At 51.9% G+C, this 25,056-nt stretch overlaps 1 protein-coding gene across 2 annotated transcripts in view; it reads right to left on the bottom strand.

The window, feature by feature from the left end:
• CCNJL (cyclin J like) overlaps positions 1 to 25,056 on the bottom strand; it is a 48,769-nt gene that overhangs the window by 6,498 nt on the left and 17,215 nt on the right. For both annotated transcript variants that reach the window (XM_045830254.1, XM_045830253.1), the window contains exon 3: positions 16,311 to 16,524. In XM_045830254.1, coding sequence (XP_045686210.1) covers positions 16,311 to 16,524 — 214 coding nt within the window. The remainder of the gene's footprint in view (positions 1 to 16,310; positions 16,525 to 25,056) is intronic.

Genomic DNA, 25,056 nt, shown 5'->3' with positions numbered 1-25,056 from the left:
GCCCTTCCCCACCCATCCCCTCTTCACTGGCCTATCCTCACCTCGTTCTCTCCCTTCAGAGTCACTGCGCCTTGGAAGCCTTCCCTGACCACAGTCCCCACGCACTGCCCGACCCCCACCTCAGCCGGCCGACCCTGAGTCCTGGCCTCGCTCTGGTCACCTGTGGCCTCCAAGCCCAACCTCACTGGGTGCAGAGCAGCTGTGGTGCGAGCGCCAGCAGAGGCAGCTGTGCTCAGAGCACGCGTCTGTGCCAGCGCAGGGAACGGCCAACAAAGCGCCCGCATACCTGTGCGCAACCGCCAGCGCTTCCGGCCCAGTTCTCCCCGGGCTCTCGGGCTTTGCAGGAGAGAGGAGGAGGGAACCAGCACAGGCTGCCCTCTAGCAGACGCAGCAGAGTCCTCAGGAAGGCTCAGAAGGTGTCAGTGAGAAAGGAAACGCGCTCTGGGAAGCCCGTGGTTCATCTTCGTTCATCTTCTCCGAGAGCCTGACTACTCCCACTAAGTGGAAGGAGGTGGCAGGACAAAGGAGGTGGCAGGACGTGAACCTCTCGACAGGGAGGGGCTGAGCACGTGGGAATGGATGGCGCAGCGAGGAGCGGAGACAGTGGTCAATCTGTTCCTGAGCAGAGCAGGCCCCCGGCCCCAACCCCTTTTGGAGCCCCATCCATCACCACCTCCAAAACACACACCTTCCCCCTTCGTCACACTCGGGGGCGACGCAGGTGGGGAAAGGCAAGGTCAATGCTGCCCAAGGGGAAGAGCCTCTTGTACAGCTGAAGTCCTGGGCTGGGGCCTGGCTGACCAGGCCTGGCCTCATACCCCAAGTGTAGGACCCAGCCACGTGGAACTCGTACCCTCTCTAGCTGGGAGTGTCGGTCCCCTCACCCACCTTCCATGTGTCCTGCAGAACTCAGCTCAGAGGCCACTGGACGTCATCCAGGCGCTTCTCGCAGTGAGACTGCTTGTTTAATATGGAGTGTCAATATTTCCGGCTAGCAGGTCATTAACAGGTCTAAACCCCATGAGCACAGGAACCATGTCCCACCCATTCGCGGCTGTGCCTGTGTCCCAGCATAGTCCCTGGTACACAGCAGGTGCCCAATGAATGTTCATTGAGAGAAGGAATCATTCTCTCTGGACAGTGAAATTTCAGGCCATTTGAATTGTCCTCTGCTGATCTCAGATTATCTATGTGCCCTAACTTTCTTCTCTTGATCATGTATTTGTTGTGCAATTTTAAAAGAAAGAAACACGTTTTTTTTTTTGCAAAGGTTTCCTTGAACCTTGGGCTGAACCGGGCCGGCTGACACTATTCACAGGTCCTTGATAGATATGCGCTCTTCCCAGGAGCAGATGGTGGCTCAGTGAAGGTCACAGTCCCGGCAGAAACGTGCATCGTGCTGGGGGGGGGGGGGGCGGGCAGTGAGGTCCTTTCACAGCTTTGCTGGCAGCCAGCAACCCACTCTGACAGGCAGATGTGCTCAATCAGATTAGTTCCCTTCCTGCCCTTGGTGCTTTACAAATCTTTCAGAGCTCTCCTTCCCCCCAACCACCAGGCCCAAGAGGATTACCCTGATGTGGAAGCAGCCATGGTGACTGAGTCTGAATTCACCTGCGGCTTCTCAGGGACCCACTAAGCTACAGGGCACAGCCAGGCAGAGGGGGTGATGCCTCAATGTGTTGGGCTCTGAACCTAACAGCACTGACCTCCACGGGCCTCTCATACCCCACCTAGGAAGGTGATGCCCCAGGGCAAGAAGAAATGGCCACGCAGAATGGAAAGGGCTCGTGTATGCAGCACGCAGGGCTGCGTGGAGTCTTGTGCTGGCTGGGCACTGGGCTTTGTGCTGGACACGCACTGGATCCTCCCAGGCAGGTTCTGTTCAGATCCCCAAGAGACTCAGAGAAAAGGCTCTGAACACTCAGCTCCACCCTTAGGAGCGCCCCACAGCCTTTGCTCTTAACTGTTGGCCAGCCACTCCCAGCTTAGCTCCCAGCTTAGCGGCGATTCCCCAGCACAAAACATTTCACAGCCAGAAAAGATTTTACGAGTTTCCTGGTGTTGCACGTGCCTGGCAGACACTTCCTCCCCTCCTCCCACGACCGTGAGGGGGGGCCAGTCCTTTGTCCCCAGCACTGCCACCACCAAGCGCCGCCACTCAGCTGCCTGCTTCTTATCGACAAGACAAACGTCGCAGACAACAGATGCCTGGGAGTCTTCAGGCGGGCCCCCCAGCAGGAGGGTCCCCCTGGGGAGCCGCCCGGGAGGCGCAGGGGGCAGAAGTCCAAGCCTTTCCAAGCCAGACAAGAGCCACAGACTCTCTTCAACTTGTTCGATGTATCTGGAAAATTTTCAAATCCACAGAAAAGATGAATGAATCGAGATGACCCTTCACCCAGATTCACTAATTGCTTCTTCACCCACGTTTGGGGTGTGCACACAAGCGTGTATGTAAATGTTGGCTTTGCTCAATCATTTCTAGTGAAGTTGCGGATGGGACGTGCCCCCTACACAGGTACGTCAGCATCTATCCCGGGGGGCCACTTTCCTACATAATCACAATGCCGCTAGCAATCCTAAGCACGTCAGCATTAATGCAAGAACATTTTCTGATACTCAATCCATATTTGACTTTCTGCAAGGGTCCCAAAAATGTCTTTTATAACCTCTTTTCTTCTTAAGATACAGGATCCAACAAGACTCACATATGGTATTGGTTATGTCTCTTTAGTCCCTTTGTTTCTTTGTTTTTCATGACACTGACTCTTTGGATGAATCTAGGGCAGTTGCCTTGTTAAGAAAGAGAGAGAGAGAGACTGGAAGGCTGGCCTCCTATTCTGGGCAGTCTGATGGCTTCCTCATCATCAAACAGTTTGGGCCAGGAAACAACAGAGATGTTGTTTTGTGTTTCTTACTGAATCACATCAGGAATTGTGTAACGCCAGTTTGTCCCAGCAGCAGCCATGCTGTGTGTGATGGACGGGTTAAGGTAGTGCCACCAGATCTCTCCCTTTTAAAGGGGCTGTTTTCCTGTGAAATTAATAAGCAGTCTGTGAGGAGTCACCTTGGGACTCGGTGAGTATCCTGTTTCTCAATAGTTTGACATTCACAGATGATCCACACTCTCCTGAGTAAATTACTACATTGATCCCGTCATTCCATCTCTATTTTTCTTTTCGGATGATCACTTTGGCCCCAGTTTGAACAACAGGTGCCTTGTCCACATACCCTAAAGATGAAAAACAATCCTCACCCTATCGGAGCACTCACCCTGGGTCTGGGAGGCCACGCACACCCGCGGGAGCCCTTAGTGTTGGCGGCAGGTAGCGAGGGTGAAACCTGCAACTGACGCCTTTTCAGACCCTCGGCTCGGCTCACGTGGCTGACGGCCACCAGCCCCGCCCCCGGGAAGCCTGGGCGATTCTAGGCAGGTCACACAATGAGTGGACTAAAATTTTTTTCCCCCCTTGCATTTCAGGATAGTTTTTTCAGTACCTTCAAATTCTGACAAAATACGGTACATTAAAAAATATATAGCAATTTTGTTTACTGCTATCAGGCATTTTTTAAAACAATTTCCATTTTTTACCCATGTTCAATAAATAACAAAAGTAAACTCTCTTTTTTTCCCGTACCTGGGCTCAGAGTTCTACGATACTCCTAAAAAAATAAAAAAATAAAGAAATAATAATGCAACCAGAAATTTTAAAATGTTAAGATAGTTCAAAGTAACAAAACCATAACTGACAGCACTAATGAGCACTTCCTTAAGCTTACATTTTAAAGGTTTCCCTCAGCCCTGGCTGGCGTAGCTCAGTGGATTGAGCGCGGGCTGCGAACCAAAGTGTCACAGGTTTGATTCCCAGTCAGGGTACATGTCTGGGTTGCAGGCCATGACCCCCAGCGACTGCACATTAATGTTTCTCTCTCTCTCCCTCCTTTCCCTCTCTAAAAAATAAAATAAAATAAAATCTAAAAAAAAAAAAAGGTTTCCCTCAATGAGTGTGTCTCCATAGATTTTTTTGGCTGTTGTTAACAGCACCCCATTTACCTGAAATACACCCAAGGATTTCATTATATTCAAGAAAAGAGCCTAAAATGTTGGGGCCTAAACTCTTAACCACACACTCGACCACAGTGGTAAGACATCGCCCACCCAGCAGGCCCAGGAGGGGAATGCCTAGACTCGCTCTTGACCACCTTAACTGTATAGTTCGGGGACATTAAGCACATTCACACCGTTGTGTAACTAATCTCCAGAACTCCCGTCATCTGGCCAAACTGAAACTGTAGACCCATGAGACAATCACTCCCGCCCCCGCCCCCCGACACCGGGCAACCACCATTCTATTTTTCTGTCTCTCCGAATCGGCTGCTCTGAGCACCGGCCTTGCTTCTTCCCCCTACCGTCTTGGCGATCAAGCCTCATTCAGACCAAACAGGATTTCCTGACTTGTCTGAATTAGGGCCGAGAAAAACGATACTCTTAATTGCTTAAATGAGACAAACAAAAACAGGCTTTATGTTGGAAAATTTTAAATATACCAAAAATATAGAGAAAATATTATCATGAATGCCCATGGGTACATTACCACCCTGCTCTAACAATCATCCGCATTTACATGGCATTTTATTATTTTTTATTTATTGAGTTCAGAAAAGAGAGGGGAAGTGAGGAGTAGGCAAGGAGAGAGAAGGAGCAACGGAGAGAGAGAGAGACACCAATTTGTTGTTCCACTTATTCCTGCATTCATTGGTTGATTCTTGCATGTGCCCTGACCAGGGATCAAACCCGTAAACTTGGCATATCAGGACAATGCTCTCATCAACTGAACTACCCAGCCAGGGCAGAACTAGCTTTTAAAGCAACATATGGCTATTTCTCTTTCCTAAAAGAAAGTGCGATGCCTTTAAAAACAGGCAAGGCTGCTGCTGACCAGGCTGTGCTGGACACCCAGAGTAGAGGCTACAGTGGTTCCAGCCTCCTTCCCCTAGACTGTGACCTTGAACTCCACCCTCCTGCTGGTGGTTCCAAGGCTCCCAGAGAAGGAGGTAAAGAAGAGAGTGGGTCCAAAGCCTTTCCCAGATGGACCCTCCCCACTGGGGTGGGACTTCCCAAGGTCACACAGCTAATTAGCAAGAGGCAGAGAACTCGAACATCAGCACCATCAGCACGTCAGCTCCAGAGGGCTGGGCAGCTGCAGCCGGGCTCCCCCGCACTCCCCCGCAGCCCTGCAGGCTCTCGAAACCCCAGGCTGCCCCCAGGGAGGGCAAGCCTCTGAGGACTTGCTTGTTGTGTCCCACACAAGCTACTGTGTTCATTCTGAAAACAACCAGAAGGCAGGAAGCAGGGAGTGTTTTCCACATTAGTCAGAAGCTCAGAAGGGTGGAGCTGCCTCCATCATCCAGCTAGCTGGTGGGGGACAAAGTAAGATGCAGAGTCTGGCTGTGTGCTCCATGAGCATGGGACCCCATCTGTCTTGAAGAGCAACACAGATCTCCGTCACCTGGCACAGCATCTGGCATAATGGTAACAGTTAGACAGATACATGGCCCCACAAGTCCAGGGCTTTCTAAAGCGCAAGTAGTAAATCTCCAATATAGTCACGAGGGTCCCTGAAACCCCAGCCTCTCCATAATGGGTGTTTCTATCTGGGTGTGGAATTCCCCTGGATGAGGGGGTCTGGCCAGTTGCAGCCCCTCCCCCATCTAACTGCCCCCTTCTCCACACACACTCGTCTTCACCCTCCCCTCTGCTCACGCTGTGCAGTCATTCAGTCCCAGAGCCTGTCCTCGAAGGAGCTGTGTGATCAGCAGGGCTGAGTTTTCCCTTCCAATGATAGAAATGACGTCGAAGAGAGAGTCTCTACGGGTGTGCTTTCTACAGTGAAGGACCAGCCCAATTCTGCCCAACCAGCTTTTCGTTAAAAAAACAAAACAAAACAAAAGAACTCTTTGGCTTCTTATAGTTATCAGAAGCCAGAAGGGTGCTTCCTGCTTATTCCCCAAAGGTGCACTGCTCATACGTCCAGCAGAGAACGGCCCTTCCAAGGAACCAGGAGACAGATTTTGAGCAATCTGACAGAGAAGGCAGGAAAGGACTCCGAGGCCAGCGCCCCCCAAAGGCCATTTCCCTTCCTGATGCGGCATCGAAGGGGTAGAGCACACGGAGGGCGGCCCTCCTGGGTTCTGGGAGGCTCGACCACTCACCGGCCGTGTGGCCTGGGGCCAGTCTAGGGCCTGTGCAATGTGAATGACAGAGGAGACAAAACCCGGTGAGGACAGCAGAGGACTCGGCGTGCGGAGAAGCGTGCTCGGTGCTCAGCAAACACTGGAGCTCACTCCACTTTGCACCCCTCTGCATGATTCAGGACCAGTTGAGCAATCCCCGTCACGGGTTCAAGGACAGATGCGTTTCTGGATAGGATTTCATGCAGGGAAGAGACCAAGCAAAAGCCAGAGCCAGGGGAAGCAAAACCTCCAGCCCTACGACAGTGTTTTTATGGCCGTTTTCAGGGAAGAGAGGGAGCTATGAGGGCGGGAGGGGGTGGGGAGCCGGGAGAGACCCAGCCACTCTGCCCTTGAACACCTACCTCAGGGAACCGGAGGGTATGGAATGTCCTGGAAAAACAGGCTCCAATGTCAGCCATGCCTGGCTTCAGGGGCCCACTGGGCTGGGCTGATGCCTTCCCAGGCTGAGCTCACTCACTGCCCTCCTCAGGAAACAACAAGCGCCCTTCCTGGACCTGGCTCTTTCCTCTTTAAAGCAAGGCGGCATCTCTGGTCTCGGGGACAGAATAGCCCTGGACAGATACTGAAAGAATGAATGAATGCACATTTCTGACAGGCTGAGTCAATTCCTGAGTCCAACTTTGGAAACAGAGGCTACAGATGAGACTGGGCCATTTTTTTTCTTTTAAGAGGAAACTGTGAAAACGCCTCCCAGGTCAGAGGTGGCACCCAGCCAGCTGGGCCACACACTGGCTTCCCTTCTGCCTGCGAGGACTTCCCTGTCTCAGGATGCAGGAACTGGTGCGGTGACTTCACGTGGTGGCCTCCGCAAATCTCTGGCTCCTCCTCTGCGCTCCTCTCCTCAAGGGACCCGCATAATCTCACTGACTGTCTCAAAGCAGGGGCCATGGGGCAGGCGCCACTTGTCATATAAATAGCTGGCATTTGGAGCACGGGTCGAGCAAGGGATTTGTGCAGAGAAGCGGAGTTGTCTCCTGCAACAAAAGTCACTGCCGAGAAGAATGTTCACACCCAGCTCGGCAGTGGCTGCTCTGGACCAGGCCTCGTGAGGCCGAGGTTTTAGGAAGGGCAGAACTCGAGGGCAGTGCCAAAGGCGTGGGCATCGGGGGCCCTGGGTCCTTTATTCCAACCCCTGCTCAGAGCAACAAGAAGGGCGAGGAGAGGCCATTGTGGCCCCTTCTGTCCAGGTCAGAAGGGGAGCTGCTTCCAGACACCAGACCCGCTCCTGAGGGCTGAAGTTCTCACCCAGGTCAGATAACGGGGCTCAGAAGGCAGAACTGGGGTCTCCCAGCCAACTCTCCATCGCTGGCCAAGGCTTCCTGTTGCAGCAACAAGAGGAAGTGAAATCTACAGGACAAAGGCCACTGACTTCTTAGTAGCTGAGAACAAAGACTCAGGGACAGCTAGCTGGGTCCCCATCCTAGCCATGTACCCTGGGGCCTGTTACTTAGCTTACTGGGCCTCAGTTTCCTCCCCTGTCAACTGGGGAAAACACTGCTGCCTACTATCGGGTTGGCCAAAACTCCATTACGTTTTTCCCCATAAAATAAAAGACACATCTTCTATTTTCACCAATAACTTGATTGACTTGGACATTTTGAGTATGTCGGCTATCTCCCACTATTGGCTTCTAGTGGGTAGAGGCCAGGGGTGCTGCTAAACATCTTCCAGTGCATAAGACAGGCCACAGCAAAGAAGTATTTGGCCAAAATGTCACTAGTACCAAGAAACTTCCCAAGCCACTTTTGACATGTTTGGTCAGTCACAGCACCTTCTCCACACACTGCACAAATCGCTTTTTTTTTTTTTGCATTTCAGTTGTTTTTACCTTTCTTGAAACAGTAAAGCATAATACGTCAAAAATGTGTATTTTCTTCCATCTTCGATATTAAACGGCTGCACAGAAACTCACCAATTTTCATAAGTTTTTTTAAAATGCACACTTATATGACAGCTGTCGCAAGACAATCTAACGAAAGTGTTTTGAATGAAATGAAGATAAGGACAACCAGGCACTATTAGAGCCATCGTACGGAAAAAAACTAACCTAACTTTTAAGCCAATGCCACCCACAGAATTGTTCTGAGGAGTACAAGAGTAAACCCATGCAAAGAACTCAGACCACCGATTAAATATTAGGCATTCCATGATCACTGAGGCCAGAATCTGTCCTCCACCCTCAAATTCTGAGTATATCTAAAACAAAAATGTACTGAGTTTGCAACTAACTTTTATTCTTTATATTTTTTCCTACATTCTAACTTTCTACAAGAAACAAATACTACTCTCCTGCTGAGGAAAAACAGTTTAAACTTCTCAGAAGACAAGACACCACGGATGGCACCCCTGAAGCCGGAACTGGCTGAATAAATGCCAAAAATGGTTCCAGAACACGGGTCTGCCCTAGTCCAAGACCAGCCCGCCATAAATCCGCCTTCCAGGTGCCCCCAGGTCAGGAGGTATCAGACTTTCCTAGAAACGTTCCAGAAACCCAACCTGTCAGTGACAAAGAGGAGACTTCCTGTCTAGACGCCGAAACACTTATAATTAAAACGAAGACTTCGGAAGCAGCGAGAGAGGCATGCTCCCTGAAGGCAGTCTCAGAAATTCAGGCAAACACAACCACCACAAAAACAACCTCTCCTCGCACCGGCCGGGGTGTGACAGGCTGGCGTATTTCCTTCGGGTCTGAAATTGGGTTTAAAACCCGCCGAAGCGGCCTCGCCGGTACCAGTGCCGACTGGGTGGTGGGAGCGCAGAGAAGGGCAGGCTGTTGTGATCCCGGCAGTGAACTCTCCACCGCGTGGAGCCTCCGGGGCGAGGCAAGGACGAGCTACAATCCCAGGGCCAAGGGACCTAAGGAACAAAGGACTCCAGTGCCTGCTCCACATCAACAATAGCAGGAGAGGGGCATGGCATACTGCAATCCTGGCCGTGAACAGGGGAGACGGTAGTACCAGACACAAGTACTCACACTGCAGGTAGGGTTCACGGTTATGGCAAATAAAAAGCAGCAAAAACAAACGCCTGGCTCCAGCAGCCGCACGGCAAACAGCACGAAGAGCAGCCGGGGTGCCTGACGTCACCGTCCCGGGCGTTTTCCCGCTCACCCTGTGGGCCAGGCTGTTCTCCCAGCAGGAAGGGCACTCGGGTTTTTCTCAGAAGGGCAATTAGCTTATTCTTGGCACGCACCCAGGGCCTGCTGGCAGAGCCTGGACTGAAGGCTGCTTCTCTAGGACGGGGACTTGGTCTGTGTTGTGCTCCCGTCTCCAGGCTCAGCACACAGTAGGTACATGTGTGCAAAACGAATCATCTTCAACGACAGAGACTGTACGCATTCCTTCCTCACTCACCACCATCTCCCCAGGGCTGAACATAGCGCCCGGCATATAGCAGAGGTCAAATTTTGGGCACAGAGGATGTTTCTGAATGATTTACACCTGTGTGGAGTCAAGGACTCTTGAGCACTGCATGTTCAATGAACTCAACCCTCCACAACAAGCAAACAAAAACCTACCCTCAGAGCCTAGAGTCCCAGTTCCTGCACAAACAGGCCTGTGCAGCAGACTCGCTAAGACAAACTGTACCATTTCTGAGGTTCCTACCCAGCCAGCTGTCTGACGGGGCTGGAAACCCTCCCTGTGAGACAGCACTAACCTGCCAGTCTGCAGAGCCAGTGATGGGAATTGGAGCATCACCCTGTCCTCCCCCCTGTGCTGTGACCCTGCAGCCCCGGGCCTGCATTTGCAGTGTGGCCCTAATGGGACGGATCCCCATTTCCAGTCCACCCTGTGCTGGGGTGGCCCCCAGGGTGCTGCCACCAACGAGAAGGTGCCCTCATCCTGTTGCAGCAGCTTTCCGAGGACACAATCGACGATGGTCACTTCACGGCACATTTCCACCATGAGCCCCATCCTGACTTTGGAAACGTGAAACCGTGGCTGGGAAGAAATGCCACATTCCTCCCGGGCACTGCTGCATGAGACGCAAAGAGCTGTTAAATGATTGCCTGTGTGGCGGTGGCGGCAGCGATGTTTCCTTGCAGATTCGGGTTTACTCCTGTAAGTAAACCTCACGCTCTGTCCGAAATACACCCCTGAAAAAGACCGCCTGGAAAAATCGCCCCCCTTTGCAGGTACTGCCTACCCTTAGTATCCAGAGGCATCTCAAGCATCCCCAGCGTGGAGAACGGGTGGGCTCCACCTCCCCGGGGATGGAAGGTATTAGCGCCATACTTTCCAACAAGAGGGAAGAAGACCGCTTTCAGGTTTCCAAAATCTCCAGTGGGTGGCCCCATCCTGACCCACTGCCCTGCTGTCAGGGAAGCTGCTTCTCAGAAGCAACAGTTGCCAAAGGATCAAACCAGGGAGGAGGAGAAAGGAAGGATGCAGGGGTGAGTGCTGGGACGTGCAGGTGGTTCACCGGGAGAAAGACAGGCCTCTCCTAGAATCTCCAAGGCCCAGCACACGAGCACCCAGTGGGCAAGGGCTTTCACTGGTACCTGTGCTACGAGATGTGGCTAATGATTTCTGGCTCTAGGAGCCTTCAAAGCAACTGGTCTGGGAACTCATTCCTCACCTGGACACCTGGACAGGAGCCGGCAGAAAGGCAGAGTGCAAATGCACTCCCCGAAGAGAGCACAGAAGAAAAGCCACCAGTGGACACTGGCGAGGGGCCAGGATGGAGAAGGGACATCACTCCTGTCCTGATAGTTTGTTGTTTAGGTGGAAGGCAGGGTTCCAAAGACTCCCACAAATTACTTTCAATTTAAGAAAAAAAGGGATCTCAACAGTGTTGGTTTTACTGAAACCTCTGCAAGGTAATTTAGCACTTGCTATTCAAACTTCAAATGCACACACCCTTTGACCCAAACAACTCCACCTCTGGGAATGTATCTCTCAGATACTTACTTCAGTATACAAAGATACAGGGAAAAGGACAGTTTTCATATTGTGTATATTAGTGGAAAAAAAAAACAAAACAAAAACCAACAACCCACCAACGTCAGTCTAACTAACCATCGACAGAGAGGTCAGTGTTTATATCACGGAACACTGCTGTCCATGAGAGGAAGGTAACTGCACACAGCCTGATGGGAAAGATCTTCCCTGATATACTACAAAGCAAGCACCTTAGGTAGGAGCCCAGTTGTGGAATGTATATTCAACTCTGGTTATTTGCAATAATTCCAGCAAAGTCATTACAACACTGAGCTCGTGAACACTGAACCACACTCCTGCGGGAGACACAGGGCTGGGTTCCTGTGAGCCTCTGATCACAACCGATCAGCGCATAACCTTGTTTTGTGTACTTCCGTGTGATGTTTTGTTGATTCATTATCACGGAACTCATAACCAAGAGCCCTGTAACTCCTGCCCGAATGAAGCTTGTCTAACATACATCTTTCCCCCCAAAAGGCACATCACAGCCGTCCTACACTTAGGACCACGGGACAGCTTTTAAACAGCAAAGTCACCCATGAGCAGACAAGTGAGACAATGTGGCACTGAACACCGAGAAAAGGACTTGTTTTAAGTAAGACAGCTGAGAGGAGAAGGCGGGGCGCTGCCCCGCTCCGTCTCAGCTGGGCACACGCAGGCAGAACTCACATTCTGTTGGGGCTCTGCACGAGTCCGTGAATGGCCGCAGAAGTTCTCTGAGTACTGATGTGGGGCTTAAAAATAAATTTCAGTGAGCAGGCGAATTCACAGGTGGGGAATCTTCGAATCACGAGGATCGACTGTGTGTTTGTATATGCTCAGCACATTTCTAGAACATGCACCGGATCAGTTTGGGAGAAGACACGAGAACCTGCTGCTCCCAGAAGGCACCTGTGCAGCCTGGGGTGGGCCAGCCAACAGAGAGAAAAAGAAGGGAAAGGGAGGAAGGAAGAGAATCTGGCACTCCTGTTCACGGGCCAGTTCCTATGATTCGTCCGCCTGTCCCACCTCGTAAATAAAAAGAGCTTTCCCTAATTATGAAAACATACAGGTAAGCCTAGGTGTGGAAGAATACACTGCAAACTGTGGGGATGGGACTCTGGTTTCGGGAGAGAACTAATTTTTTGCACTTTATCTTCTGGAATTTTTACAACAAAAATGTATCTCATACTTAAAAAAAATTTGTTAACCCTCATCCGAGGATCTGTTTACTGATTTTAGAGAGAGAGGGAAAACATCAGTTTGTCGTCCCACTTATTTCTGCATTCACTGGTTGACGGTTGTATGTGCCCTGACCAGGGATTGAACCCACAGCCTTAGGGTATCCAGATGATGCTCTAACTGGGCTGTGCCGCCACAGGCAAGGCAGTCTTCCTTTTAAGGCCATGCTACCCCAGCACAAAAGGCCACTGGTCATGACTTTTGCCCTCTGGCTTTCTCCAACCCTCTCTCCATTCTCTTGCTGCTCTGTGCCCTGGGCTAAGGACTCAACCACCCAGTGATCTCCAAACAGCAACAAGCAGGCAAAGCAAAACTCCAAGTTTACGCTACAGAATGATCATTTGACCAGCACTTCCGATTAGGTCTATACCTCCAAAAAGTGAAAACAGGTGTTCAGACAAAACCGGCTCCTAAATGTCCACAGCCAGGGGTGAAAATGACTCCAGTGTCTATCAACAGACAAAGGAACAGAGGCAGTACATCCATAAAACGGAATAGTGCTCGGCCATCACAAGGAGGGAAGCACTGGTACATGCTGCAGTGAGGACAACCTTGAAAACGTCACGTGAAAGGAGCCAGACACAAAAGGCCACATGTTATATAATTCCTTTTATAGGAAATACCCAGAACAGGCAAATCTGTATGGACAGAAAACGGGTCAGTGTTTGCCAGGGGCTGGGGGTGGGGAGGAGTGAGAAGTGACTGCTTAATGAGTACGAGGGCTTCTCTTGGGGTGATGACCATGTGCTGTGGCCAGACAGAGGTGGCGGCTGCCAGCAGTGCACTTGTACTAAAGAAACCACCGAACTGTACGCTGGAAAATGGTTAAAATGGTGAATTTCATGTTGTGGTATGAATTTCACCTTAATTAAAAGGAATATGAATAAAACTCTGAGCTGTGTGACCTTAGGCCAGTTATTTGACCTCTCTGAACCTGCAGAACGAGCAGACAGCAGCATGGCCACAGAGGATGCTGGTGGAGATTCCACGTGATGTGCGTGTGAAGTGACCAGCCCAGGGCTGCACAGGCGGGAAAGGACCAGGAAGAGGCACAGCTGCTGTGTGGCCAGAAAGACGGATATTCATGTCCCACTGTCCCAGTCTACTCTCCTAAAAGCCAACTCCCCTGAAAGTTGTGGGGTTTCCGTGTTTTCCAGTTACTCTTTTAATGAAACAATAACAGAAGGACAGTTGGGGTTGGGGTGCTACATGGAAGATGAAAACAGAGGGGGCCTCCTCCATTTACGGCGTATTTATAGCTAGACTATTTTTAGTCCGTCTTGTGTTAAGCAGGAAACCCAAACTCGGTCACAGGGAGACAACGGGGCGGCTTTGCCACTGGTCCACCTCGGAAAGACCTACAAGCTGTTCTGTTCCCACCTCCATCCACACGGGTCCTGGGCCGACTCGTTTTCCTGGGGGCACAAGAGCCTGTATACGGGCAGAAAGGCTCCGTCTGTGCCCAGGCCCTTATCTACAAGCAGCTCTCAAAGCCTAAGCACTGACAGGTGGGGCAAGAAGAACTGTGGCTCTTCTTATCTGTCTGGGAATTATCTGGTATAGAATTAGCAGAACTTCAAAGTCCTGAGGCAAGGTGACCCCCCTTGCAGCGGACAGTCTGCCTGGGGAGAGGGGAGGGACGGATGAATAGGATTTCAGGCTGTCATGGAAACTTTTCTTTCCTCGGGCCTCCGAGCATATGGCAGGTGTCCTGAAAACTCCCGTCCTGCCGCCCGCGGCTGGCTGCTGCCCTCAGACATGTGGGTGGGGGCGTCTGCCTCTCTGTCTGCAGGGCCCCCTCCCTCCGCCCTGGCCCCAGCCGCACAAAGGAGTCTCCAGTGTGCGCCTCACATCCCGGTTCCCCAGACAGACGCTGGGGGAGAAATCTAAGTCCCCTGCCCCCAGCGGGCCTCGATGCAGCCCGCAGATCACAGACAGCAGCGGGCCAAAGGCCACGGCGCAGGCTCCTCCTGGGCCGCCTGAAATGCGACGCCCGTTCTGCCCTCCCTGACGGGGATGGCTCTCGCAAGCCCCTCATCTCTTCCCGAGACCAAAGAGAGCTGCACGTTGCTTTGGGCCTTTGAAGTAGCAACCAGGGTGGACGCGGCCAGGCTGGCTCCTCTGTGTCACACGGGAGATGCAGCTGGCTCAAGGTGGAGAAAATCACAACCCGGGAGGCCGTGAAGCCCAAGCAGCCAAAGGGATTATAAATAACAGCAGGTGGAAGGTGCCAGGGTGGAAAACAACACAGAGTTTTCAAAAGCCTGAAGCTCCTGGGACTGGGCGATCGTGCCCGTGGCAGCCTGGGGCCGTGTGCCCGCAGCGCACACAGTCACAGCGGGGGCGGGCACCATCTCCTCGGGAGATCGGCGGGACTCAAGGGTGGGGGAGCACGCCCACACAATGAAACGGGACAGTCACACACTGTGGTGGAGACTGCAAGATCTGATTGAATTTTAAGAAGAAAATACTAGATGTCGAGGAAATGTCGCGATGGCTGGGCCAGCTCGGGGCATCCGCTCCTCTGCATTCAGGGCGACCTGGGGCAGTGCGGACATTCAGGTCTGAAGAAACCCTCGCTCCATCCATTTCATTTATCCCGTAAATATTATTATCGTGAGGTCTTACTGTGTGCCAGCCTCCTCCTCCTCCCTGAAACTTGACTGGTTAGTGGGGAAGTGGGTGTTGATTAAAGGTACACAATGCCACCCTGGCCAGAGTGGCTTAGTTGGTTTGAGTGTCCTCCTGTAAATCGAAAGGTCGCGGGTTCCATTCCCAGTCAGGGCACATACTTAGGTTGCAGGTTCAGTCCCTGGTCAGGGTATATACGAGAGGCAGCCAATCAATGTCTCTCTCACACATTGATGTTTCTCTCCCTCTCTTTCTCCCTCCCCTCTCCTCTCTCTAAAAATCAATGAGCATGTCCTTGGGTGAAGATAATAAGCAAACGAACAAACATGGTGCCATGAGACCTCACCTGCCCAGGGCGGGGGGAAAGGCTTTCTCAAGGGTGCCAGTGTGAGCTGACATTAACCAGAGGGGGGAGAGGAAGCTCCTCAGGCAGAGGGAACAGCATGTGCAAAGTTCTGTGGGGGAGGGGGTACGGGGGAGGACGTTGCACTTGACTGGAACCCAGGGAGTGAAGAGGAGACAGGCCTGAGGTCAGGGAGGCAGGACCTTGACTTCAGGCCTTTATCCTAAGGATGGCGGTCGACCAGGGGGCGGTTCTCACTGGCACAGTGGCATGGCAGGCTTGTGTTTCAAGCAGATGACCCAAGCAGCAGCATGGTCCTACAGTAATCCCTACCAAGGCGGACAGATGGTCAAAGTTCTACTGTGTTTCTAGGGATGCCTCTTTGAAGATGCAAATCCCTGGACAGCTACACCCAGGTCTGCCGACTATCTGCCAACTACATAATAGGTCCAGCTTGGGCCCCAACCAAGTGGTCACATTTCTGAATACCTCTAGAAACAGGGGTTGCTAAGGTTCCCCTCTCCCACACCAGGAAGCAGGTGACACACGGCTGACGGCAAAGGTTCTGACATGGCGTTTTTGGGCTCAAATCTTGTTCGCTATATAGAGCTGGGTGACCCAAGGCAAGTTTCTTAACCTCTCTGTGCTTTGGTAAAATGGGATACTAAAAGTGCCTGTCTCCAAGGTCACTGTGTGGACTCCTTATGATCAAGAGGCTAAAACCCTTCTCGCTTAGCCTGGTATGTTACAGATGCTAACGAAAATGTTAATGGTTATTATTAATAATATTAGTTCCCACTCAGCTGAGCATGAACCCAGAAGATGTGCACCAACCACAGAAGAGATGCACCAAGATCTGGGAGCACCCAGGCTCACTGAGGAGGAGGCAGCCCAGGGTGGGGGGGGGCGCGAGGTCCACGTACTTGCGAGCAGGAGGCAGGAGACCGCCGCGGCGTACAGCTGCTTGGAGCTGGTGATGTTGTAGCGATCCAGGAAGTGGTCCAGCAGGTAGACGGCCAGGTGCCGGGCCGCGGGGCACAGCTGGCAGTGGCTGCTCAGCAGGGTCAAGATGTCCACAAGGAACCGGCGGCTCTTCAGGAGCGGTGAGTGGGCCCGGAAGGTGGGCAGCTTCAGTTCCTGGAACAGGCAGGGCAGAAGGGGCGGGACAGGTCAGGGCTGCCTCTCGAGGGCCTCGGATGCTCCCGGGCGCTGTCCCATCCACCCTCACCCAGCACAGGCTCGGAAAGTGTCAGAGACCTTCACAGTGACAGGGCCAGGTGAAGGAGACAATCGGCTCCACTCCCAGGGAGAGGCTGGCCACTGGAGACCCGCAGGCCACAGCAGAACGCAGGGGACCCACATCCAAATTCGGGTTCTGCTGCTCAACCAAGCTGTGCCCCTGGTCACCCGCCTTCACCCATTTCCTCCTCAGCAGCTGAGGATAAAATGAAAAATGAATATAAAGCACCTAGCACACAGTATCCTCTCAGAGTCCATGGCTTAACTCCCTGTGCGGCTGGGACTGTGAGAGACAACGTACAAAAAGTTCAGTGTAAAAAAGTTGTTAGTACAAAGAGCTCCCAAACACTCACATGCCCCTCCCCCAGGAGGGGACTTTTACTTTGTAATTTATACACTGCCAGGTTATTGGAATTTATTTGTCTAACACAAGACACACCAACAAAATATCAAACCAACCAAGATTTTTATGGTAGAGGAAATTTTCTTATATAGCTATCATATTTACAGTTTAACCAAAGTAGACCAGGCACAATTTATTTAGAAAATATCTTAGCAACATTTTGTCTAATAGAGAAAGCAAAGAGATGCAAAAGTGAATAAAAATAGGAAAGGAGAAGCTGGCAGTTTTATCGGGGCATGAGCAGCAGCTTTGGGACTAAAAGATAACTGTTCATTCATCGTTCACTTATTCATTCATTCAAGAGGTAGGAATTCATTCATTCCACTAAGTAAGTTTCAAGTACCCTCTGTACACAGGCCACTATGCTAGGCACTGGGAATGCAATGTGGAATAAGACAGACGCAGAACTGAATATAAGATTAACACTATAAACCTTTAGAAGAAAACAGAAGCAAAACTTTATGACGTTAGACAATGACTTCTTCGCTATGACATCAAAAGCAGAAGCAACAAAAGGCAAAAAACAGCTAAGTTGGACTTCAAAATGAAAGTCTTTCATGCTTCAAAGACACCATCGAGAAGGTGAAAAGACAGAATGGGAGAGAATGTTTGGAAGTCATATACCAGTAAAAAGAGACTAGTCAGAATATATAAAGAACTCTTACAATTCAGTAATAAAAAGATAAACAATCTAACTTAAAAGTGGGCAAAGGACTGAAAACATATTCCCCCAAATACACAGAAATGGCCAACAAGCACATGAAGAGATGCTCCATCATTAGGAAAATGCACATCAAAACCACAGCGAGACACCACCTCACACCCTCTAGGATGGCTGTCAGGAAAACAAAACCAGAAACTCTCAGTGAGGGTGTGACAACCCCTCATTCTGGTGGAGGGAAAGCAACTCGGGGCAGCCGCTGTGGGAAAGTTTGTCAGAATGTGAAACGCAGACTTACCCCAGCCCCAGAAGTTCCAGTCCTTGGTGTACACCCAAGAGAGAGGAAAACATTTGCCCACACAAAACCATGGCAACGACAAATGCTCACAGCAGCATTTCCAGAGTAACACCAAAATGGAAGCAACCCAAATGCCCATCCAATGAGGCATAAATAAAACAAAATATAAACAAAATATAGCATATCCATACAATGGAAGGTTATTAGGCCATAAAAATGAGGCCAGTACTGATACATGTTACAATATGGGTGAACCTTGAAAACATGATGCTAAGTGGGGGAAAAAAGCCAGTTATGAAAGGCCACATACTGCACGATTCCATGTGCATGAGACCGTGCATGAGTCACGGAAGCTGAAAGGGAGACCTTACCGTGAAAGGATTTTATGCTGGAATCTCCTCTTCTGGCTGGTTCCCCCCCCCCGAGAGCCTGCACCAGGACACAGCTCTCAGGAGCCCCAGGGCTTTGCTATTTTTGCCACGGAAAGTGCTCCAAGCCTGAATGAATTAGTTCCTCTCTTAACATTTGTTTGCACAGGAAGAACCTGCGTTTGAAACAGTCCTATACCACCCCACTGGAGCTACTTCACCTGCAACAGATCTGAGGCTGGAAGTCATTCAGTGTGCCCTTCCCCCCCACAACCTTTTATTTATTCTGCAATTGTGGAGAAGAGCTTTTACCCCGATAGGACTTCTTGACGTATGATTTCCAAACATTTCTCCCATTCTGTGAAGTGAATTCTTTGTGTATTTTTCATCCTTATCTTCATTATTTGATGAATTTATCCGGCAACCATGGGACTTCCAAACTCTTGGGGGGCAGGGTCTCATCCGTGTGTTCCCACCAACCCCGTGTGACTAAAACACGGTCAGCTGCCAGAATACTAATTCATGAAGAAATGGAAGGCGGGAGGGGGAGAGGAAGGGGGGAGAGAAGGACTGGAGGGCCTTGGTGAGAACACAGCGTCCTGGGGCCGATGAGGGGGAAGGCATGGCATTGTGCAGAGAGGGGCAGGTCCGTGGGGACTTCAAGGGGAAGAGATCAATGCAGGCAAGTTTTGGAAGGATGTCCAGGACTTAAAGCTGCAGGACAGACAGAACGTTCAGCAGGAAAAACCACACCTGCCAAGCCACACAGGTGTCCCATCTGGGAATCTAAAGTGCTTGGAACGAGCAGACGGAGGGGTGGGCCTGGACAAAGCAGGCTGGGAGGGTGGGCAGGGTGTGCCCTGCTAAGATATCTGGCCTGTCCTGAGGGCAATAGGGAGCCTCTGCAGGCTTTAGAGCAGGGCACCCACAGGGGCAGAGTGGCCAGGCATTATGATCTCCTGGCCAGCCTCCTCCCAGGTTATGGCCAGAGAGCTGGTAGCAGCAGCTGATGGGAGGCTGCAGCTCCCCCCAACAGCAGTCCACCTCCCCACCCTCCAGCAGCCCCCATGAGCATAAAAGCTACTTGTGAACTTCCTCTACGCCCTAGGGCTTTTGGGCTCTGGACAAGAAGCAAGCACACAGATCCCTGGGTTTTCTGAAGGAGCAGCCACTGGAAATCAGCCAAGTGAACTTTGGCTCGGGCAGCACAGGCCTCATCAAGGCAGTTCAAAGCCCCAAAACACAAGCCAGATAAGCAACATCCTGACTTCCCTCCCTGCTCAACTCGGCCAAGCCTAACTCCCTCTGGGCTTTCCTTTGTGCCAACAGGGAGCACGAAGCTCAAAGCAACACACTGCAGATCTTCCCTCTGTTCGCGTCCCTGGGGAATGGGTCCACTGGTTTGAGCAGGTTTGAGCAGGAAGTGACTGGGGCATAAAAGAAAAAGTTATGGACCTCTGGTACGGGCACCAATGCATGTCGAGAAGGAGTTAGCAGGAAGGGCTTCCTGGAAGAGGCTCGTCTCCAGGGGAAGCAAGATTCTGAGAGTCACACAGCTGCTGCTGACGCTGTCAATCCCTGTTTCGGCTCGTCCCTCGGGAACCAGTTTAAACGTCTTTCCTTAGAGAGGCTTTCTTGACCCCTCCCCATTCCAACTCAGGGCCGCTTGTTCTCTCTTTTAGCATGTCGATCCCCGTGGTCAGATATGTACTTATGTGTGCATCTCTCTCTGCTAAACTAGCTCCGGAAAGCAGGGGCTGTGCCCACGCGGCCTACACCATCGCCCAGTGCCCAGGATGTGCCTGGCACAGAGAGGCAGGTGCTCAAACAATACTAGCACGACGGGAAAATGACAGCCATAGAAAGACATAAAGGAAACTTAAATGCATATGACTAAGTGGGAAAAAAGCCAAAAAAAAAAAAGGCATAAGAAGAGCTTACACACTACACAATCCCAATTATAGGACATTCTAGGGAAGGCAAAACCATGGAGACAGTGAGAAGATCAGTGGCTGGCAGGGTTGGGGGAGCAGGAGGAAGGAATGGGCAGGGCAGGGAGGGTTTTCAGGGAGTGAAACCTCTGTGCACGACACCGTCACAGTGGACACACGTCATTACACGTCTGTCCAGACCCACGGAATGTACACCGCCAGGCGCACACCCTATGGTGAACAATGGATTCTGAGGGTCAGTGATGTGTGTGGGTAGCCTCACCGGCTGTAACAAAGGTGCCACTCTGGTGGGGGAGGCTGGTAAGGGGGAGGCTTTGCAGGTGTGGGGCAGGGCATATGGAAAACCTCTGCACCTTCTGCTCAGTACTGCTGTGAACCTAAGACTGCTTAAAAACCTAAGTCTACTAAAAGAACGAATACGGGACATCCCTCCCTGTACCAAATACACTCCTCCCCCCGCACATGGGGGAGCCGTGTGGCAGAGTTCGTCGAGTCAGACAGTTCTGCGGTGGACTCTCCAGTCCACCATTTATTTACTAACCCTGGGCATGTGACTGCTGAACCCCAGTGCCCTCATCTGGAAAGTGGGGGTCACGCTGCCATACATCTATCAAGTACCTGGCAGCACTCAGCAAGCATTAGTGGCCTCTCCCTCAAGCGGAGCCATCAAACCTCCGATGACCTGAGCCTCTAGCTTCTGTCCTGGTGGTCTCCGAGGAACCTGCTTTGTCCGGCAGAACGAACCTTTCCACCTCAGTGAGGGTGTAAGGCCGGGCCTGGGGGCCTCTGCAGGAAAGGAGCCCCGCCCGTCCCCTCCACAGAGCCTCCAGCCAAATGGAATTCGGAGCCGGAGCCTCAGCTTCCCCCCGCCGCCAGCACGCAGAGAAGGGCGATTCTTTGGCACATGGACAACAATGTGGGACGCCGGCCCTGTTCAGCTTGAGAATCCAGCTGATTACTTCCCTAACCCAATTAGGGGGAAAGGCATTCATCACAAGGGCTTTGCTCGGAGGACCCGCATTGCCCCCAAAGCACTCTTGACCTGAGTCAGCTTGAAGGCCACGGCAGCCGGGCGCGTGAAGCTGCCCCTTCTGCCAAGCAGCCTGGGTTCTGGAAACAAAAGACTGGCCTGCAAAGCTCTCTCGTGGATTAGGCAGGCACTTGGCAGGCGCAGCGGCAGGCGCAGCGGCAGCAGCCAGGGGGTGGAAAGGGGGCCAGGCACCTGGCCAGGCAGGGTGACCTTCCTCTGCGCAGGGCCGGGGACAGCTTCAGGGTGGCCAGCAGAGAGGCTGCCGGGAGGGCACAGACGAAGAGGGGTGGAGGCTTCCTGGACTCTCCCTCCCAGGCAGCTGGCTTTTCATCACCTGAGTCACACAGGTATCTCTCTCTACACACGAGCAGATGACCAGGTGTCGCACGGGGACAGGTGACCTTGACGGAGTTCCCAGGCAAAAAAAAAAAATCCATTTTATAAAAACCTGCTTTTGTTATCTCAGTCGTTTTTAATTTTATTTTTAAAAACAGTAGCTAGAAAGAACTAGGAGATACACACTGGAGTGTTCGCTGGCTATCTCTGAGGGCTGGGACCTCATGCGGGTTTTCTATTCTCATGCTTTTCCACACTGGATTTTAAAAAAACATCCACTGTATGCCACTTTGGTGTTTTAGCTACTGTTTCCAGTTTGAAAGAAAAAAATGGAGAGAGTGGGACTAGATACTCACTGGATTAAGGCCCAGTTCAAAATGTACCCCTGAGACTCCCTTTATCACCTTGACAGAACCAACCCTTGCAGAACAACATCCCCGTGCCAGCACTGCGCTAACTGTCCGACGTCATCCACCCGGGATGCGGGGCCCCACCGAGGGCCGGCCCAGAAGGGGTCTTTTTCTGGTTACGAATTATAAAGTATGTGTTTGCCGGCAAATGTTCAAAAGTAGTAACAAGTAACAAGTATCACTTACAATCCCTCACAGAGAGGGATGTAACCACTAGGTTTTACGTGGATTCCTCAGGTGTTTCTCCACACAAATGTTTACAGGACAGGATCACAGTCTCCCAGGGTGTCCCACGTCCCCTTCAGACGCACTGGGAACGGTGTTGTCCACGGCTGCCTGGCGTCTCGCCGTCAGGCTGTGCCGTGAACCCAATTTGGACACCTGGGCCCTCTCTCTGCTTTCGGGTCTCCGTTCAGACCGCTCATCAGCACCCCACGTGGTCCCACAGCCAGAGTTACTGTTGATGGAAGTGTCTGCTTATTTATTAAACTGGTGTGTTGGGGAAAACTGAGTCCTCCCACAGCTCCCCCAGAATGGGACCTCCGTGAGAAAGGGGGCCACTTCTCAACTCTCCCAGTTCTGGCTGTACCCCAGCACTGGGCTCACAGTTGGGGCTACTGAGTATCTGCTGAATGGAGTGCTTTTTGCGTGATAGTTGTGGGTGTGGCCCAAGTCAGCACCAGCCGGGGGATGCTCCCTCTGCCTGTGGCCTGATCTGCCCTCTCCCCCCAGGCACCCCTCACTGGCCCTGCATCCTTCCCTGGGGTAACCAACAGGGTGGGGGGAAGCTGCGCCCCTGAAAGGGAAACCCTGGCACCCCTGAGACCAGAGGAGCCATTGGGGCGGGGGGGCAAGGAAGGTGGTGGGAGACACGACAGGCTACAGTCCTTTAGAAACCAACCACCCTTCTTGCTGCCCAAGATCTCTTCTTGGGAGTCCCGGGGTAGAAAGGGGATGATTGAGAGGAACAGCATTCCCTGACAGGCCAAGGACAAGTGAATCACCACGCACGTGAAACCCCAAACCAAGCTGCAGACAGAGCAGGTGGGGCTGCCCGGACAGGCTTCCAGAGATCAATGCCCCCCACCCCCCACCCCACTGACCTTGGCAGAAGAGGCAAACACTCCACACCTGTGCCGGGCTCAGATGTGCGTGGAAGTCTGGGCCAGCCCAGCCCAAGAGCAGTTCAAAAGACCCCAGGGGCACAGCCAGCACTGCTGGGCAGGGACCCCCGCTGTCGCTGTTGAAGGACCTAGAGGGGAAAATTCAGCGTGTGCTGTTCACACACAGGCTATGCCGGCTTTTTGAGGCTAACCTCAGAGGAGTCTGAAGGTCATGTGCACTGTACAAGTTCAGCCAGTCAGTCACCTCCGGTTTCTCAGAAGAGGGGAGGAAGGGAAGGCTTCATTTTAACCATTGGTGTCCTGCACTGTTACTTTCTAACTGCCTCACGATGAACCCTCTCTTCCTTCAGATCTCAGCTTAAAAGTCACGTCTGAAAAGTCTCCTGCTCATGCCCCTGTCAGATACCCGCCGGGCATCTGGGACTTCCATCCACCCACCCGTCCACTTTACTGTTCTTCACCCCTGGACCATAACCATCACAAGGGGAGAGACGGGGCTCATCTCGTCCAGCTCTGTGACCCCAACACCTGGCACAAACCATGCTCAGTAATTACCAGAACCTCCCAATGTGGGGAATGGTGAATACTTCAAAAATTAAGAAAAAAATGATTTGTTCCTAAATCTTGGGTAGAATGAAACTATGAATCATAAGGAGCAATTCTGCATTCTCACGAAGACCAGAGGGGAGGTACAGGAAGCCTGGGATGTTGAATTCCAGGGGAAAGCGAAAGCTCTGCCCTTGCCCTTGGGGCGGCATGTGCCTCAGTCTACCCAACAGCAACAGAGGGTGACCCCGGAGGAAGCAGGCCAGTGTGTGCAGAGGACTGGGCGCTTCAAGAATTATCAATTGCCCTGGCTGGTGTGGCTCGGTGGATTGAGCACAGGCTGCAAACCAGAGGGTTGCCCGTTCGATTCCCAGTCAGGACACATGCCTGGGTTGCTGGCCAGGTCCCCAGAAGAGGGAATGTGAGAAGCAACCACACATTGATGTTTCTCTCCCTCTCTTTCTCCTTCCCTTCCCCTCTCTCTAGAAATAAATAAAATCTTAAAAAAAAGAATGATCAATTATGTATCTTACACTCAGTCATTTAAAAAAGCAATGTTTCCCAATGTGTGTTTTATGATACCCCAGTCCCAAGATACACTTCCTAAACAAGAGGGTTCCGTGGGCCACCAGTTTGGGAAACACTGCATACTATGTGGCTCCTGACTAAATGAAATCCTGTATTAGTCCATTAAGAGGCCCTGAAACATTTGTCTGGGAACCACTTACATTGTTTTGGGAAACTCTAGGTTAAGTTTATTCATCCACAGAGGATGACCACCACCCCACCCGCCTGCTTTGGGGAGGACAGAGTAACGGCACCCCAGAGAGCCTGTTCTGGGAAATGGCGCTTCAGGGTGCTGGCGGCTGCGCACTGGCGTGCTGGAGAGAACGGGGCCCCGGCGCATCTGTGCGGCGAAACCCTGGCAAAAATCCCTGGCTCGATGCCTAATAGCTTGATTATCCTAAAACAGAGATTTACTGAAAAGCTCGCTGAGATTAAAAACCACAGCTTGCACCTGCAGAACTGCGCTGGAAAGAATGTTGGGATGTCCACAAGAACCTTTTGGTTTGCAGCCTGTGCTCAATCCACCGAGCCACACCAGCCAGGGCAACTGGTAGTTCCTGAAGCGCCCAGTCCTCTGCACACACTGGCCTGCTTCCTCCTGGGTCACCCTCTGTTGCTGCTGGGTAGACTGAGGCACGTGCCGCCCCAAGGCAAATACAGAGCTTTTTCTTTCCCCTCGAATTCAGCTCCCTAAGCTTCCTGTACCTCCACTCTGGTCTTTGTGAGTATCTGGAA

This window comes from Phyllostomus hastatus, unplaced genomic scaffold (genome assembly GCF_019186645.2).
Source record: "Phyllostomus hastatus isolate PE091 unplaced genomic scaffold, TTU_PhHast_1.1 phas_contig_150, whole genome shotgun sequence".
Taxonomy (NCBI): domain Eukaryota; kingdom Metazoa; phylum Chordata; class Mammalia; order Chiroptera; family Phyllostomidae; genus Phyllostomus; species Phyllostomus hastatus.
This window is presented reverse-complemented; position numbering and strand designations above follow the sequence as displayed.